This window comes from Zea mays, chromosome 1, assembly GCF_902167145.1.
Source record: "Zea mays cultivar B73 chromosome 1, Zm-B73-REFERENCE-NAM-5.0, whole genome shotgun sequence".
Lineage (NCBI taxonomy): Eukaryota > Viridiplantae > Streptophyta > Magnoliopsida > Poales > Poaceae > Zea > Zea mays.
The window spans coordinates 178,477,069-178,494,297 of NC_050096.1; the positions used below are offsets into that span (position 1 = coordinate 178,477,069).

Consider the following 17,229-nt stretch of genomic DNA (forward strand, 5'->3'; position numbering starts at 1 on the left):
CATCTGACAAGGGCAAATAATGCTCTACACTTGATGCTCTCTCTCTCTCCCCCCTCTCTCTCTCTCTGGTAGTTGGTTTAACGCTAACCAACAAGAAACCGCATAAGGGAAAGGGAGATCAAATCCCCAATTATTGCTGGCATCCGTGAACTAAGCAAGCGTCCACACTAACACACAGGCACTGTCTATTTTCTACGATCTCTACTTGAAATGTTAGTCTAGCACGTAGAAGCATCTTCCTTCTTCCATAAACTTGTAAATGAATGTTGCCTGTGGGGGTGTGGTTTGGTTGCAATGAATTGGAGCGGATCCATGGAAAAAAAATCATTTGTTTAATTTTAAATAGCAAGGAATTTTCTCTACCATGCGCTACCGGAATCCGGCTCTTTACCGAGTTATTTATTTTTGACACTCGACAAAGAGTTTCTTTGCCGCCGAGTGTTTTTTTTCAACACTACGCAAAGATAATTTAAAAATCGTATTTTAAAGCAGTAAATTAATTCAAATGATAGGACGATAAATAGGGTTTTTTCGCCGAGGTTGCGAGTTCAAATCTTACCAGTCACAAAACACCTGAATTCAGTTAAAAAAATGGTGAAAAAATGATAGGACGATGGGTAGGGCAATGGTGATGGTTAGGGTGTTGTTCTCCTAATCCCTAATTTAGAAAATTGTTTTGATGTTTTTTTTTCGATGTTAATTTGCCGAGTGTTTTTTGACACTCGACAAAGTATTTGCTGAGTGCCCCCAAAAAATACTCGGTAAAGAACTATTTGTCGATAAAATATCTGTCGAGCGTTATTTGCCGAGTGTTTGAGACACTCGGTGAAGAATGCAAGGTCGATAGTGCTAATTCTCTTGTCACCCAACGTTCTCCGCCAAAGCCTTCGACATGCGGCGGATATCTTACATCGTATGTGTGTGTGAGGCTACTCAATGATGCGGCGGATATCATGCATACAAATAAAACATTATTCGGTATAGTTTGCGGCGTGCATGGCAAATAAACAAAGACTTGGGTATAGTTTGCGGCGTGCGTGCATGCAAATAAAACATTCTCCAGTCCACAGCACCGGCCAGCGGGTGCTTTCTTACACCTCTCGCTCAGAATGAAATAAAGAGGCATATAATTGGCACCATAAAACTATAAAGTGTGCGTGCTCGTTGCGACGACACATAATCATAGAATGCTGGGCCATGGCCCATGGGCCTCGCACGCTTTTGCACAGGCACACCGAGACGCCTCACCCTACCTCGACAGCACGTACGGTACGTTACGTACTCCTTCAGGATTTATATATTACGCACACAAGCAGGGGATATGACAGCGCTAGCAGCTAGAGCCTGAGATTGAGGTCAACGGGGTGCCTCTGCTGTTTCTCCTCCGCGCACGACGACCACCACGCCGTCTCCAACAACGGCGCCGCCGCGCCGCCGTCCCGGTGGTGGTGCTCATGGTGGTGGCACGAGTGCGAGACGGCCTGGATCATCGGCAGCGCGTGGCTGCTGCCGACGGGCGTCGTCGCGGCACGAGCGGCGGCGCCGCCGGCGACCGACGCCGACGCCGTGTCCGCGGCCGGCGGCGGGAGGTAGAGGTGGGCGTTCCACCCCACGCTCCTCTCCTTCTTGTGCGCGTTCTGGTGGCCGCCGAGCGCCTGCGACTTGAGGAACTTCTTGTTGCAGAAGAGGCACGGGAACAGCCGCACGCCGGCGGAACTGGAACCGGCGGCGGCGGCGGCTGGTGTGTGGTCAGGCTCAGGAGAGGAGGAGGAGGCAGGGTGTGGCGTCGCGGTCGGGCCCAGCGTCAGGGACAGGTCGACGAGGACGTAGCCGCCGCCGCCGCCGCCGTCGTACGACGGAGGTGGCGCTGCTGGCGCCTCCATTAAAAATCTATCTGAGGTCGCGCGAGGGTCGTCCAGCTCTCTAGCTATAGCTACCTGAGCTGAGCTAAGCTGGGTGTGTGTGTGCGCGCGATTGGTGGAGGAGGTGCTACTCCTACTATATAACACTTGCAGGTACACGAGTACTAGCTAGCTAGCTAGCTTTAGGAGGAGGAGAAGGAGGTTACGACGACGGCCATGTGGCAGAAGCAGGTGCAGAAATCAGAAATGGCAAGCCCACCACGCCCCAATTCCGACGCTGCATTAATTATTGAAGCGGCGAACTGGCAGCGGCGGGGCCCGCCCCCCGCCCCCGCGCTGTTTGGGCAACCGCCATGAGGGCAGGGCAAGCAAGGGGCCTGCAGGAAGACGACAAGCACGCAGGCTCATTTTGGCGCCCGAAAACCAAAAGCTGGCTGCATGCATGGGGGGTGATTATTATATTATATTATATTATATTATATTATATTATATTATATTATATTATATTATATTATATTATATTATATATACTGCCACAGAGATCACAGGTGGTGGTACGGTGGCGCTAATCAACATCACACTCATGGTGCGCGTATATGCGTTGCTGTAGCGCTGCAGCTCCCTCCACATGTCGTGTCGGACGTTCCACGGCACCATTTCCTTCGACATATATATTGAAAAAGAAAGAAAGAAAATACAGGAGGTAGTTTTATTAACATATGCCGTTCAAATATATGTGTGCGCCTTTTATCTACATACATTTCCTTAGCTATAGCGCTGCAGCAGTCTAAACAGCCAGATATATCTATATCTATATATGCATTATTATAACTTGTGTGCATCCAATTAGAGTGAGGTCGTGGGAAACAGTGGGGAAAGTCTGTTAACAAGACGCCCAAGCCAAGCTCGAAGTTTGCATGACGACTCGATCTTGCAACAAGCTAGCTAGCTTAGCTCGAGAGCAATTTGGTTACCGAGTGATGGTGACCCCATGATGCTGATCGAGTTTGGTTGCTTACTCCAACCGGTTATGATGGGCTCTCCTCGTTATCAGCTTCCTCCTTTCGGAGCGAGAACAGTTCACGTCATTGAAAGAGCACTGAAACTTCACAAGAGAGTTGCAAGTTGGGAACTCATTAATGTAGTTCCGAGTTAAGAAAAAAGAATGAGACGATTCTTGGTGTGGGTATGGTGTCCCATATGTGTAGCTATTAGACTGCCCGCAATGTTTTGCATCATAGCCTGTACTGTTGTTGACTGAGTGAAATTTGAAGTCGAATATGATATAGGAGGAGATAGGATGGGTAAACTGCTGGAGAGCCATGACATGCATATATATAGTATAGTACTATCTTTGTTTTGAATTACACGATCGAGGGTTTGGCCTTTTCAAATGCATTATTATTATATGTATATATGTATCTAGATATAATGCAATGGCACTCCCCTTCTCCCTTCGATTATAAACAAATCTATCTCTCCTTCCCATAATCCCTCATGGACACAAGAACCATGTAGATTGAATAGCGTGAAAGTTGTTGGTAGCCAGGATCTCGGTCGCGACGTGGGAGGAAGTGAGGTTAAAAAGCCCATGTAGATTGAGTAGGGGTCAGTGCCACTTCTTAGCGGGGAGGGGACACGTATGTCACCACCCCTAAGGCCCTGTTCGGTTAGGAGTGGATTGAGGGGGATTAGAGGGGATTCAATCCACTTCTATACAAATTTATATAGAAGGGGATTGAATCCCCTCCAATCCCCCTTAGGGTTTGTTTGGATAATCTCGGATTGAAATGGATTGAGGTGGTATGTGGTGTATTGAAGTGTAATATGAACTAATTTTTTTTCAATCCCCTTCAATACACCTTAATACACTTCAATCCCTCTGTACCCAAACAAAGCCTTAGGGCTTGTTCGCTTTGGAGTGGATTGAGGGGGATTGGAGGGGATTAAATCCCCTCCTATACAAATTTGTATAGGAGGGGATTTAATCCCCTCCAATCCCCCTCAATCCACTCCAAAGCGAACAAGCCCTTAGGGTTTGTTTGGGTAATCTTGGATTGGAGTGGATTGAGGTGGTATAAGGTGTATTGAAGTGTAATATAAACTAATTTCCCTTTCAATACCTAAAATACACTTCAATCCACTCCAATCCCTATTTATCCAAACAAGGCCTTAAACCCCTTCAAACCGAACAAGCCCTAAGGGGGGCGGCACCATCGCCATAGACACAGGAAGGAGGTGTTGTGGATTTTTTATTTTTTTTGAGAAAAGCCATGGAGCCTAGAGAAGCAATTAAGAATATCTATTCTATGAGAACCCACTAAACTTTGGGACCTTGTTGGATGATTAACCTTTTGTTCGAGTAAAGAAAAGCAAAGAATATGTATTCTATTATTCTATAGAAACAGCAAGTCTACTTTGGCAAGGCTAGCTTTCATGTGCCTTTCTCCTTTGGCGTCACGTCGCGAGTCCAAATGTGTTCATGTGATCATCCTCTATCTCATGCTCGTCCAAAACAAAGGGAGAGGAAGAGAGAGAGAGAGAGAGAGAGAGAGAGAGAGAGAGAGGAGGCCAGCAGGTGAGGCCTGTGCGTGTGCAGTTGTGATTGGCCATGGTGTCGGCACATAATAGGGGGGGAACCCTTGCAGTGCACAGGGAAGAACGTATGGCCTCTCTTGGGGTAGGGAAACCCAACAAACCTGTGAAAACTACTGCTCCTCTTTGCCTTTTTTATTTATTTATTTCATCCATCAAAGGCGGGCCGGCCGGGTCCCATGCCAATGCTCCTCCTGTTCAATATTAGTGTAAAACAGAAGAAAACAATATTTTACGCCATTTGTATAAGATGACGTAGATGGTCTTATAGGTACACTTGTGAGCCAGAGATTAAAGTAGAGATATCTAGCTTGGAGTCAGGATATATATATGTACACACACGATGTACTAGTACGACTATTCAATAGATGCTGATTAGCCAAGTCGTGGTCACATGTCCGAGAGCACCTATTTATAGCATCTCTGTCACATGTTTGGGAGTACCACATGGTACCAAAGCTATTTTTTTATTTTTTTTTCTAGATAATATACACTAATATAAACCAGGGCGGCGAGCTCCAATCCAGCACGCACGAGACTGGTGACCACTACACAACACGCAGGAGGCGACGGACGGATTTTTTTTTTTTTAGCGGAAGAGAACATTCGGCTCTTGTACAGAAAAGGTGGATGAGTAGATACCGATTTTCCAGTACAAAATCGTACTACTACCACGATTCTTTCGAAAAGCTGGGAAACAACTCTTGCCTCTTTACTTGCCATCCTGGATGTTGGCTCAGAGTAAGGGAAATAAATAAATAAATAAATAAATAAATAAATAAATAAAAAGATTATTAGTCTCTAGTACTAGCAAATTTGGCTCGTTCCCCCAAGGAGGAGGCCTGTCGTCTTGTTGACGAGCCACTGCTGCTGCACAGGCAGCTGCCCAACCACGAACTCCACAGTACAAGGTGTCTATTACTATGATGCAGATATGAACCAGCCAGCCAAGGGAGGTAGGGAGGGAAGCAGAGTGGGCGTGGTCCTTCCTCTGCCTTGTCCTGTGAACTGACGCCGTGACCCGGACAGGTAGCACCCGAAAAGAAAAAGCAGAGACGCAGACGCATAGCTTTCCCTCCAAAGAGGGATCAAAACATTTTCCATGCATGTTGAACACCCGAATCCCAAAGGGGCCCACCACTTTGGTTACTCTAATATTAACCTTAATCCACATATGTTGAGATGGATTGTTGCGTAACTTAAATTAAGTTGCACCTTAATTCACCTCAACGCGTGTGGATTGAGATTAATAATAGAACACCCAAACAAAGCCTTAAGATGCCAGCAAACCTTAGCCTTTCCTTTTGCCTCTCGTGTAAATTACTGGGCAGTTAGGACTAGTTTGGAACCCTATTTTCCTAAGACAAACTAGTTCAAGGGTACGTCACTGGAAACCTGGAGGAGGAAACACATCTGGAAACGCAGCGCTGCTGTTACAGCTACAGCTGCGATCGTCGACCACTTGTCCAGTTTCGTCCAGTCCCTTCCTCTCGTCAGAATATACTAGTACGATGCCCGTGCGTTGCAACGATACACAATCTTTTTCGACACGAGGCTAGCTTAGATGTTGTGTTTGTGGGTGGTTGTGAAAGTAATTCTTAAAGATAAAAATATTCAGATGATATACTCTTACACTTCGATCTAGATGCCACTAAGATGAGAGAAATGCTAGAGACCCAGGACAAATTTGATCATTTCGATGAAAATGTCCATACATCATTACATGTAAGCATCTTGACGCTTGCAGAGCTTTTACACACTCAACCATTGAATCAGTACCCTCACACGGAAACCTCATACAAGTATTAAGGCTTCGCCGGTTCGCCCTTAGGAACAACAGCTCTGACAATTTGCTAGTCATTTTTTTGTGTCTAAATCTTCAAGAACTTGCAGCTTTTCTACAAGACGTGGTTGGGAGTAGTTATATACCGAATACAAGGATCAGTGTTCATCGCAGACAAATCCTCCTGAAATTTTTTGACATGCTTCCACATGCTTAATGAATGCAACCCATGTGGATAACAGTATGTGGGATAAACAACAATTTTGCTACGGAGGCACAAAATAAGAACACAGGTAAAAAGGGGTCCCAGTGGAAAGATTACAGTAAAAGTGAATGCATGCTACGTATATAATCACACCTTGCAATTTAGATAGTCTTTAGAAAAATAAAGAGTAATGTCACTGTTGTTAACTATAAATTAAAATGGCATTTAGATGGTTACTTGTAGTTTAACGAGGGCTGCTCGTAGCTGAGGGGCATATCCAAGGTTCTTGGCAAAGGCATCAGCATAGAATTGAATTAAAGCGAGTGCAACCAAAATCTTTAAAACTGTCAAAAGTAGCAAACTTGGAGGCAGGTAGAATAATGACCTGAAATTCAAATGCTCTACTCACAAGGTTCAGGCAAAAGCTCAGAAGCTGTTGGATGGGTATTATAGTGTGCTGCAATCATAATAAAATGGCACCGTCCCAATGGGAAGACCCGCTGACTGTAAGGCTATTCTAAGTTGTACAACAATGTCTATTATTGTCATAGTACAAGTCACTACTACCGTAATGGCCACAAAATGGGTGAATAAGCTGTACAGGCTCTGCTTTCTCACCCCACAAATATCTAAGTACATAGGCAAAATCTGGCAGTTGCACTGTTATTTCCTATACCCCAATCCCTTCCCTTATGAACATTTGTCAGTTTGATGTACTTTGAAAAAATAAGGCTTGAATGCCAACAAACACTCAACACAAGAGTTCACCATTGTGCAAAAAAGATAACCATGGAAGGAAAAAACTTTTACCAGCCTTCAATCTTACCAGTCCAATTGCCCACACCTCGTGGGAAGGGAAGAATCGAATTACAGTAATGATTTTCAATCTGGTTTTTTCAAGGTCCTTAATTTCTTTCCAGATCAATTACAATTTAGCCATGTCAGCAGCATTAGAGGTGATTTTCGATCTGGTTTTTTCAAGGTCCTTAATTTCTTTCACTAGATGCTTCTCATCAGATAAAGGTATGCTTTCAGGTACCATGCAATCATTCAACATCTTAATCTAGGGGAGCAATGGAAGAAAAACATATAGTTAACTGTTTCAAGAATGGAAGCTCTCTTAGCAAAAAGGTTCAGGACATATCCTTAGGTCAAGCTCCTCGATAGAAGATCATAAACCTACACTCTATGCCCTCATGGCATCGTTTTCATCACAAAACCTTCCCAGACTATTCTGAAGAGGCTCCATTTCTTTTATCTTCTCATTCACAACTTCATTATATTGTTTGTTCTCAGCACTCAATTGCTTCAGCTCCACGATAATACTGGACAACAGATGTTGCTAATGAAGTGACTAACAATTTTATACAAGGATATTTTAGTTAACAAAACTTGTGATGTGTGCTTTTGCTGCTACTTCAATAGATACAATACTCAGATTGATTTGGCATGAAGTTGTAGACTTAATAGACAAAATTCTACTTTGGATGTGGGTTCACCTAAAAAGCATCCTCCTCTTGAAGGGTCCTTGATCTACAAACAACGGATTATAGTTTACTACTCACCCATAAATTAGAAATTAGTTACCTAGTAATTTGTTGGCTAATTGAGTAACCATCAGTGATGGTAGTCAACAATCAGGCCACAGGAGACGACAAAGCCACGATTTGGAACAAATAAATAAAATAAAAGATATCCACCTTAGAAAATAAATAAGTTAAGAACAAAAGAACACAATTATAGTATATAAATTACTAATGTATCAACAATTTCATCTGTCTCAGTCTCCTAGGTATGAGTGGCACAACGAAATGATACATGAATGGTATACCAGTGTGCTTAGACTTAATTGGACACATTAACGTTTTAAAAAATGAAAAACAAAGAATCAGCATGTTCTAACACTAAATCATACATTTCTATGTTGCTACCACATTAGAGAAAAGAACATATTGATTCGGCGTGGCTTTAAGTGCAGATCAAACAAAGGCATGCTTTGTAGTTGTCCGCACAAGCAGTTTTCCTCATAGTTTTGATCAAGCACATTATATATGCATGCAAGTTTGGTTCAGCAATAACAACCAAAACCCTCACTGTCCTGGAGGATGCAAGTATGTCTCAATTTTCACAAAAAAAATCTAACAAATCTGGACACCAAACATGAAAACCGGAAGGAAAAAAAATCAAACCTCCAATCACTTGATTTCAACTACTGTAACAAGTAAAAATAAACCAGTATTTCAGATCAATGATCACATTTCCCCCCAATCAATACATCAACCTTTTACTATTTGGAACTGGACAAGAGGAGTTGAACAATTGGAAAGTAAATAATGTAATTTTCATAGAAATCATAGGCCATTGATCTGCATCACATGTGGCTGTAACACATTTACAAGGAGACAAATCATGAGCCCAACCCCGAGAGTGTGGTGGGAAAGTAAAATTGTAATTTTCACACATACCATAGGCCATCGACCTTTATCCTAACGTACGTGAGATCCAAACGCACTGGATCTAACAGAGACAAAGAACGCATGGAAACACACAGGCTGCGACAACTGTGCTAGCCTGACATGGGGCGAGGGAGATTCAACCTGGGACACCAAGAGAGGGATGCTGAGGATCTCATGGCCACCGACGCCGGAGAGCTGTCTAGCTATTGGGGAGGAGCTGCCACGACCGAGGAGCTGCGTTGTGGCAAGGGATGTGAGCTACCACTGGATCGTCGAAAAGGAGGACGTTAGGGAGAGGAGCAGGAGTCGTGGAGGTGCGCTGCCGTCACGGAGAGGCGGTGGGCGAGGTGAGGGAATCACGCTGTTGTCCCCGCGGCGGTCGCAACGGGGGCGGGGGAGTGGGGGCGTGGCAGCACTCCTTCCACCGGGGTTGTGGGGAGGCGGGTGCGATGGGCATTGCGCGGGGGTTACGGCTGGGGCACGCATTGGTCGAGGGCGAGGATCACGGCCTGGGAGCAGTGGAGGACGGGGGCGGGGATCATGGCGGGGGGCGTCGAGGGCGGAGGCAGCGCATGTGGATAGGAGGGGGCGCGCGGGCGGGGGCATTGGGAGTGTGGACGCTGACCTTACTAACTTAATAGAGTAGTATAGATTAATAACACACGGTGACGCTGCTGCCGTGGCGGCAGTCCTTGCTCCCAGCAGCTTGGGCAGAGATAGGACGCTAACAAGACCCCAGATTGACAGCGACGGTTGCTGCCAAGTTGACAGACACCAGATGAGAATGAGGATTCAATACTTTATTGGGCAAGCGGTTGAGAGCTCCTCACACAGCCAGAGAACAACCGTGTCGCCATCGTCTTCGTCGTCGTCGTCTGCTCCAGCTGAAGATCCTCTGCCTGCCTGAGCAGCAAGTGTGAGCCGAGGGCCAGAGGCCCCGGGCCGAGCCAACAGCCAAGCCACGCTCCAGTCCAGTCCAGGGCATGGACGCCCAACAGTGGCCTGCTACAGCAACAATATCGGCCTCAGAGATTCAGTTGCGCACCACGTTTTCAGACAGTTTACTGACCGGGGACCACGGCCGTCCGCTGCCGGCTGCCGGAGACGACAGTCGACCCCATCGGCGGCACGGCGTCGCGACAGCAATGGCCTGCCTGGCCGAGATGAAGGCAATCAGGCAGAGGTAAAGCCGAGCACCATGCCATATATCATCAGCCCTACCAAAGATGCCCATTAAACAAGGACCGTATATATGTGCATATCACTTTCAGCAGCACGGCAACTGCACGGTTGCAGTGATCCACACAGCAGCCGAAAGGGAGTCGGGGTCAGATGACAGGATGAGCTCCTCCAAGGGAGATAGATCTGACTCAGAGACGACATGAAATTATCAAGCGTAGGGCCCCCTTTTACTATGGATCGACGTCGAGGTGGGCGATGGCCGATTGATGCTCATGTGCCCATACCATAACAACAGAAGGTGGCCAGGGATTGCAAATCATGACGCATAACGACGACATTTTTCTTTCTTTTCCAGAAAATGGTAATGGCTGGGTTCTGCAGTGGGGGAGACAAAATGCACAGAACTAGGGCCGGACTGCCGACGTTTCCAGAAAACGATAATGGTTGGGTTCATGGGCGTTCATGTCTGGTCACCTTGTTCGAGGTAGGATAACGATTATATGGTTACTACCAACCAACCGGTCCTTGGATACCCAAAATGCTATTTTCACTTGGGCTGCAAAAAAAAATACCATTGTTGCTATAAAGCCTTGGATTTAGCATATGTGCACTTGTGAGCTTGTGCTCCATATCCTGTCCTATGAACAGTCAAAACAGTAATACTTGTTGGCAGGATCTTGAAACCGGCCATAATGTTCAAGTGGTCCAAAGTCCAAACCGATCAGCTGTGCCGGTGATGAACTCCAACAAATTACAAACTACAAGGAAATAAAATCATCACCAGATGACATGAGGTAGATCGCTGACGAAAACTGTTCCGCTGGAGCTGTTGCATATCAATTGCAAAAAAAAAACATAATTTGTGTGACAGCGAGAAATTTTGGCAAATGATAGAGAAAATAGTCAAATATGCTCGTGCAGAAGAGGAACACCCCTATTCACTAACATAAAAGAGCATATCAGAAGTCAATTATGGAGGGCAGATTTATAGGCTATATACTCCCCCATTAGCAACGGTATAGGTAAATGCAAAACGCATCAACATAGAAATGAACTACAGGAGAAAACAACCAATTTGATGGTTGCAAAACTGAGATATAAACATTTGCTGGTATGCTCACACCACCCCCTTACCATTCCACTAACACTTAGGCAGCAAAAGCTGTTCAGATTATCATACCTCAAACAAAACCAGAAAGGAAAACGGTGGCTTCTATATCCAAACGTGCTCCCTCCGGTACTCTCTTACAATGACTGGTACACTAGTAGGTGGGAGCTGCGACAGCAAAACCAAGTCATCAATTCAATGGACCGAATGGCAGAGAGTTCAACTGAAATATTGCAAAAATATAAAGGATATACTTTATCACTGGCTCTGTGACAAGACACCCTAACCTAATTAATGAGTCAGAAAGGTTATGGCCTTATGAGGGAAAAGGCATCCAAAGACATATGAAATAGGGAAACTTTTACAAGGGAACAGAGAAAAGAGAAACTGCCTGTGCTCGTCTGCTAAATAGACTGCTAATGCTTTTATAATGGGGGAACACCGACTAATGAAAGTAATTAGATACGAATCGGCTCTACACATCATAGTCTTGTTCCTCATTCGTGCAGTATGAAGCCATACATCACCGAGCACAGTAGTCCTTCTATATCCATATTTTCAAAGGGAGGTGCACATGAGAGTTTGGTGCACATAGTACACATATTAAATCATCACCATCTATCTAAGATCTAACGTCTATGATTGCTCTGTATATTTTGCAAAATGCCCCTCCAGCCTCCAAGCAGGGTACAAGTGATGGAGGTAACAGTGGAAGGTGTTATGTGCAAAATATACATAGCAATCAAAGACGTTAGATCTAAGATGGATGATGATGATTTAATGTGTGCATCATGTGCATCCGATATGTTCTCAATTTCAAAAGGCAAGGGAAAAAACATCGTCTCCGCAAGTAAACGTACTGACACTATAGAAGGGTCACAATAATCAGAATATGTGTGTTTATATGCAGCAGATTAACTGAAACTCAAACATATGATTATATATTTCTTAATGGCGTAACTTGTAATGTGGGGTTCATACTTCATCTATACGATTCACATTGCATACACCACTAGATAATACTATCAAATAACTAATTATTAGCAGGTAAAAACAAACAATTTGACAATATAATGGACACAAACAAGATCTGCTAGCGTATGTGCAAATGCAAGCGCACTTAAAGAGATTCTTAAGGTGAGAAGAAATAAACATCTATGGAACAGCCTTAGCTTACAATGGTAGATTTGTTTAATAATGCCTAGACTAGATAGCTCAGAGCCCTATAAACTGCAATATAGATCATCTATGCCTTAAACATTTTTTTCACGCTAACTTAAGTGCCATGGTGCTTTAAGCCTTGCCCGAGCGTCTCAGGCCGCATGCAAGTGCCCAGACAGATACGCAACTGCAGTTAAAACGTAAGAGCACAGCACTGTGCTTGACCTTAGTGATTTGACTGACATTATGAGGTTGTGTTCCTCACTGCTAAGCATACAAAAATTGGCAGCTCAAAGCTGTAAAATCAATGTGGTACTATCCCCTTTGAGGCTTTGATAGCATGTTCAGTATATGATAAAAGAATGCCACACTTAACTGATAGAAGCATTTGGCAGTTAGAACTAATGTAATATAATTTGCTTGTAACTGTAAGCAGAAAGAGTCAAGTGAGAAGATGAAGCACATCTTACCATTCCATAATCTGTTATGAGCATTGAAACATAATCGGAAGGGGTGATATCATACCTGCAGGTGCACGAAATTGATTTGATTAGATGCAAATTAAGAAAGGAATCACGAACTATAACACCTGCACGAAACAATGCACATACTTAAGATTCAGAAGATGAAGATTTTCATTCTCAGCCCAGTTTTTGAGATTGCTCAAACTTTCATCCCTAGGAACTCTTGAAATAGCATCTGGGTCACCTGAGTAGATATCATATCATGTCTTGTTCAGTTCCTTAACAGTAGACTAAACAAATAACTTAACTGTAATAAGAGCATCAATCAATAGCATACCAAGTTCATTAAAGCATATAGAATCGAGTTGAACCCTCTCATGAAACTTGTACGCTTCACAACACACTAGAACAGGAACTCCAAAAGCATGTGCAACCATCGCAACCAAAGCTGTCCCAACTCTGGAGTAGACAGTACCATTCGATAGTACTGAAGAGGCACCCAAAAACACTCTTGTAACCTCATGCATGATGTAAGATACAGCATTTATGTGTGTATATGTGCAACTGATACCCTTTGCAACTAATCGGCGCAACAATCCTTGTCCCTCATGGTTTGGACGAGAGTCGACCACCACAACACGAAATTTCTTTCCAAGTTCATGAGCATTATCAAAAATCATTTCAACGACAGAGGCTGACCCAAATGTCAATAGAACATCACCATCTCTGATTTTTGTGACAGCATGACTAACAATGACCTTATCCGCAACTATTATCTTCTCATTTATAAAGCGATCAATATCAGATTGAAGACTAACTTTAGCTTCTGACTCTGAAAATGCAAGTGGTAGCTTGGTAATCCTGTTCTTCAAAAATCTAATTGCGTTGCCCATGCTGATTGAAAGTGGTCTGCACTCGATGAGAAATGACACATAGCTACTGATTTTAGCAGTAAGATCTCTATTCAGAATTTTTTCAGAAGGCATGGAGTAATCATTTATTGCCTCTCTGAATGCAAGAAGCATTGCTATACAGCGAGCATTGCCACCAGATATGTCACCAGACAAATATTGAAGTCCAACCTGAAACGTAACACAGGGGACATAAGCTACTTGGTGTTCACCATATGACAATAAATCATTTACCAGATAAGTACCCTCTACTCAAAGACACATGAAAAGAAAAACAAAATTCTGTTTACACCTATCTATTTTATTTCAATTGTGTTGCCCACAGAATCAGTAATAAACATGAACCAAATCGTGATTTCAAGGTTAATCAATGTAACCATTATTTTTATTTTATTTGAAGAGAAGTAAGCACATTGGCTCCCCCTCCGATAAAATAAGAATAATGGTAGGTTTCTTTTACGATATATTAGAAGGGCAGATCTGGTGCAATGGTGAAAGTTGGCTCACTGAAGCACTGGGTCATAGTTTCGAATCAGCCTCTCCACATTTGCGTGGGAAAGGCTTGTCTCGGCTTATCCCTTTCCCAGACCCCACTCATGTAAGAGCCTTCAACACTAGGTATGCCCTATCTTTTACAGTATATTGGCAGCATGTGTAGTTAATTGGGGTGTAAATGATACGGATATTTTCCGATCATATCCAAGTCCGAATCCATTTAGAGTTCAGATCCATCCATATCAGAGTCCAGATATTCAAAATCCCATACCATATCGCTATCTGAATACTCAAATCTCATATTTAGGATGTTGATATCCATTTGTATCATATCCACCATAGCTAGTATTATTCGTATTTGAATCTGAATCCGAATAGAAATATGAAAACAAATGTAATATCAGTCACATCCGAATACGAACAGAAATATGGAAACAAATGTAATATCAGTGATATCCGTCCGTATCCAATCCGCTTGCACCCCTAGTTAGTAGCTAATAATTACCTTGTACACAGAAGGATGCATCAGATCAGGTTGAAAAAATTTTGACTCAAGGTCAGGTAGTTGAGTGCCATGTGCATATTGAGGCAGATGTCTGAACAGTTCGACCCTGTTTTGAGCTTCTGATTGTCTAACAACTGAACGCTTCTTTGCTTTCACCACCCGATGTGTATCGTCAAATTGCATGCGGGGTTGAGGAGCATCTTTTTTTCTATCTTTGTCAGGCGGTCGTTCACCAGTCTTCTTATCAGAAGCAACTGGAGAGTTAACTTGGTTGACATCTTTCTTCAGAGATATCTTTGCTGTTTTGGGTTGCTTGGTGTTAGCATCAGAAGCCATGGCTGTTGATTTCAAACCTGCAATTTTGCACGAAGAGATGAAGTTTGTGTCTGCAGACAGGTCAGGCAAGTAGGGCTGACAATGGGCTCTAAATTTTACACTATAAAATGTAAGGATCGGATCGGATTAGGTCGGGCTCTATTTCTATTCATTTTTTAACTAAAAATAACTTAGGGCCCTTACAAATTGTGAAGGAACATTTGGATCGCGATCCATTACCACCCCTACAGGCGAGTCACTGTTAATGATACAAGATGCAAACAAAGATACTGCCTTCCATCTAAAATGGAACCACTCATTTTTTTTCCAAGTAAAAGACTTAGTTTCACTTTGTATTTCCTTGATAAGATGGTCTGGGGGTTGAGTGCTCTTACTCCCCTTTTAAAAATACGTGGGGTTTTATATTCACCGAGACATTGTAAAGAATGAAAGCAGATCAACTACCTGCCTCCTTGGCAGCGGCTTTGGCAGCACGCTGGGACTCCTGAATGGCACGTCTCTCTGCTTTAGAAAGCTTTGGTTTCTGCGAAACTGGAGTCGGAGGAGCATGCTCATTCTTTCTTTCAGTAAGGTGTCTCTTGTTTGGTTCTGAAATAAACAGCAGAAACAGATTCTGCAATAAATGGCAACAGAAGAAAAGTAATTCTTCAAACCAATGCTGATAGGCATAGTGTGCTGTTTTCCATGCCTTAGAAAGCATCGAAACTGTCAACCAATCCTACATGTTAAACCAAGGCGAGTGATCCTACGATGTGACCCATGCTGAACGGTCCGGATTGATTACACATGCACGGAGCCAGCCACAGACGGAACAAGCATATCGAAACCGTAACTAATGGATCACAGTATGATCTTCTGGTAGCTACCAGCAGTGGTTTTGCTAGTTCAGTCACGATAACTCATGAAACAGGATCGTTGCTGAAATATGCACGTGAAATTGAGTCTCGCTACCTGTAGAACAATTGGTGGCTGTAATATCCCTCCATTCTTAACATGAGACTGGGTTTCCTAATATACTTGTGGTCTGGTCTGACCAACAGAGAACGACGACTGTGGGTGAGCGTGAAGCAATAAAGTGTCCCAGTTGGCTAACAAATTGTTGGAGTGTTTGGTTTGCGGAAGGAAATGGAATGATCCATCATCATCTCATTGTTCTTAATTTCTTTTTGGGTTGGGGGAGAGGAATGGGTTGACGCGTCACCATCACCAGCTACCTCCCCCTTCACACAGATATACCCGTATGTATACTCGTTCGTCTACACAGGTGCACCGGGCACGTACCTGGGAAGGCGGGCGGGGGTGGGCGCGCCCAGGACACGTCGATGTCGTCGTCGTCGTCAAGGTCGGAGACGGCGTCGGGGCGAGACGAGGAGTCCGGGGGCGGGGAAGAAGGCGCGAGGGACTCGGAAGCGGGCGCGACAGGGACGGGGACGGGGACGGGGATGAGCGGGGGCGGGATCATGACGGGGGAGAGGCCGTCGGACGCGGCGGGCGACGCGGGCGCCGGCGTGGCGGCCCCCCGCGCGGGCTCGGCGGCCGTGACGAATCCCACCTGGCGGAACCGCGGCTCCACCCCGCCCGACGCGGTGCGCGGCGGCGGCGGCCCGCGGCGGATGTCCATCGGGTTCGGGCGGCGACGACGGCGACGTCTGGACTGGGGTTCACGACCTGGGCTGGGCACGCCAAGACTCGAGAGTCGAGAGTCGAGACTCGCGGTCTGACTGAGCCGCCCCGTGCGTGTGTGGGCGTCGGTGGGCCCCACCGGTTAGAGGGGTTAGTGGCGCTTTCTGGTTTGATTTGTTCAAGTGGTGGGCTCGGGCCCTCAGACTCAGATTAGCAATACCGTTGGACTTCCCTCCTCCTGGTGCCAGCGAAGAGGCCGGGCCGGAGACCACGGCGTCGCAAAGTTTCAATTCCGGCCCCGTTGCCTGGAGCTGTAGTGGCATCGGGGTTGATGCGCCTCGCGCTTCGTTGCATAGTAGTAGTACTTTTTTTTGGCGATTAATATGTATGATAAATACGTATTGGTTATATATATATATATATATATATATATATATATATATATATATATATATATATATATATATATATATATATACAATTTTTTTGGCGAGCTCGGAGATTATTTGGCTTCTCGGGAAGCGAGATCTTTTTTTGTTGTTA

General features: G+C 44.6%; 2 protein-coding genes across 7 annotated transcripts; both read right to left on the bottom strand.

Moving 5' to 3' along the window:
- Nucleotides 1-1,110: 1,110 nt before the first annotated feature.
- Nucleotides 1,111-2,223, bottom strand: LOC103640609 (zinc finger protein GIS3). Its single transcript, XM_023301398.2, has one exon. It carries the CDS (start codon nucleotides 1,881-1,883, stop codon nucleotides 1,338-1,340), a length of 546 nt encoding a protein of 181 aa, XP_023157166.1. The 5' UTR covers nucleotides 1,884-2,223; the 3' UTR covers nucleotides 1,111-1,337.
- A 3,913-nt stretch (nucleotides 2,224-6,136) lies between these two features.
- Nucleotides 6,137-16,797, bottom strand: LOC103640610 (translation initiation factor eIF-2B subunit delta). Of its 6 annotated transcripts, none has more exons than XM_035964144.1 (8): nucleotides 16,345-16,797; nucleotides 15,508-15,651; nucleotides 14,728-15,080; nucleotides 13,154-13,898; nucleotides 12,964-13,060; nucleotides 12,823-12,877; nucleotides 11,264-11,359; nucleotides 6,137-6,424 (listed from the first exon to the last, which is right to left on the bottom strand). In XM_035964144.1, exons 1-7 carry the CDS (start codon nucleotides 16,682-16,684, stop codon nucleotides 11,297-11,299), a joined length of 1,797 nt encoding a protein of 598 aa, XP_035820037.1. In that variant the 5' UTR covers nucleotides 16,685-16,797; the 3' UTR covers nucleotides 6,137-6,424; nucleotides 11,264-11,296. The 6 variants fall into 6 exon arrangements, with proteins under 6 accessions (XP_035820037.1, XP_020402125.1, XP_035820038.1 ...); XM_020546536.2 differs by lacking the exon at nucleotides 6,137-6,424 and adding an exon at nucleotides 9,528-9,903; XM_035964145.1 differs by lacking the exon at nucleotides 6,137-6,424 and adding an exon at nucleotides 9,681-9,906.
- Between the last annotated feature and the right edge of the window lie 432 nt (nucleotides 16,798-17,229).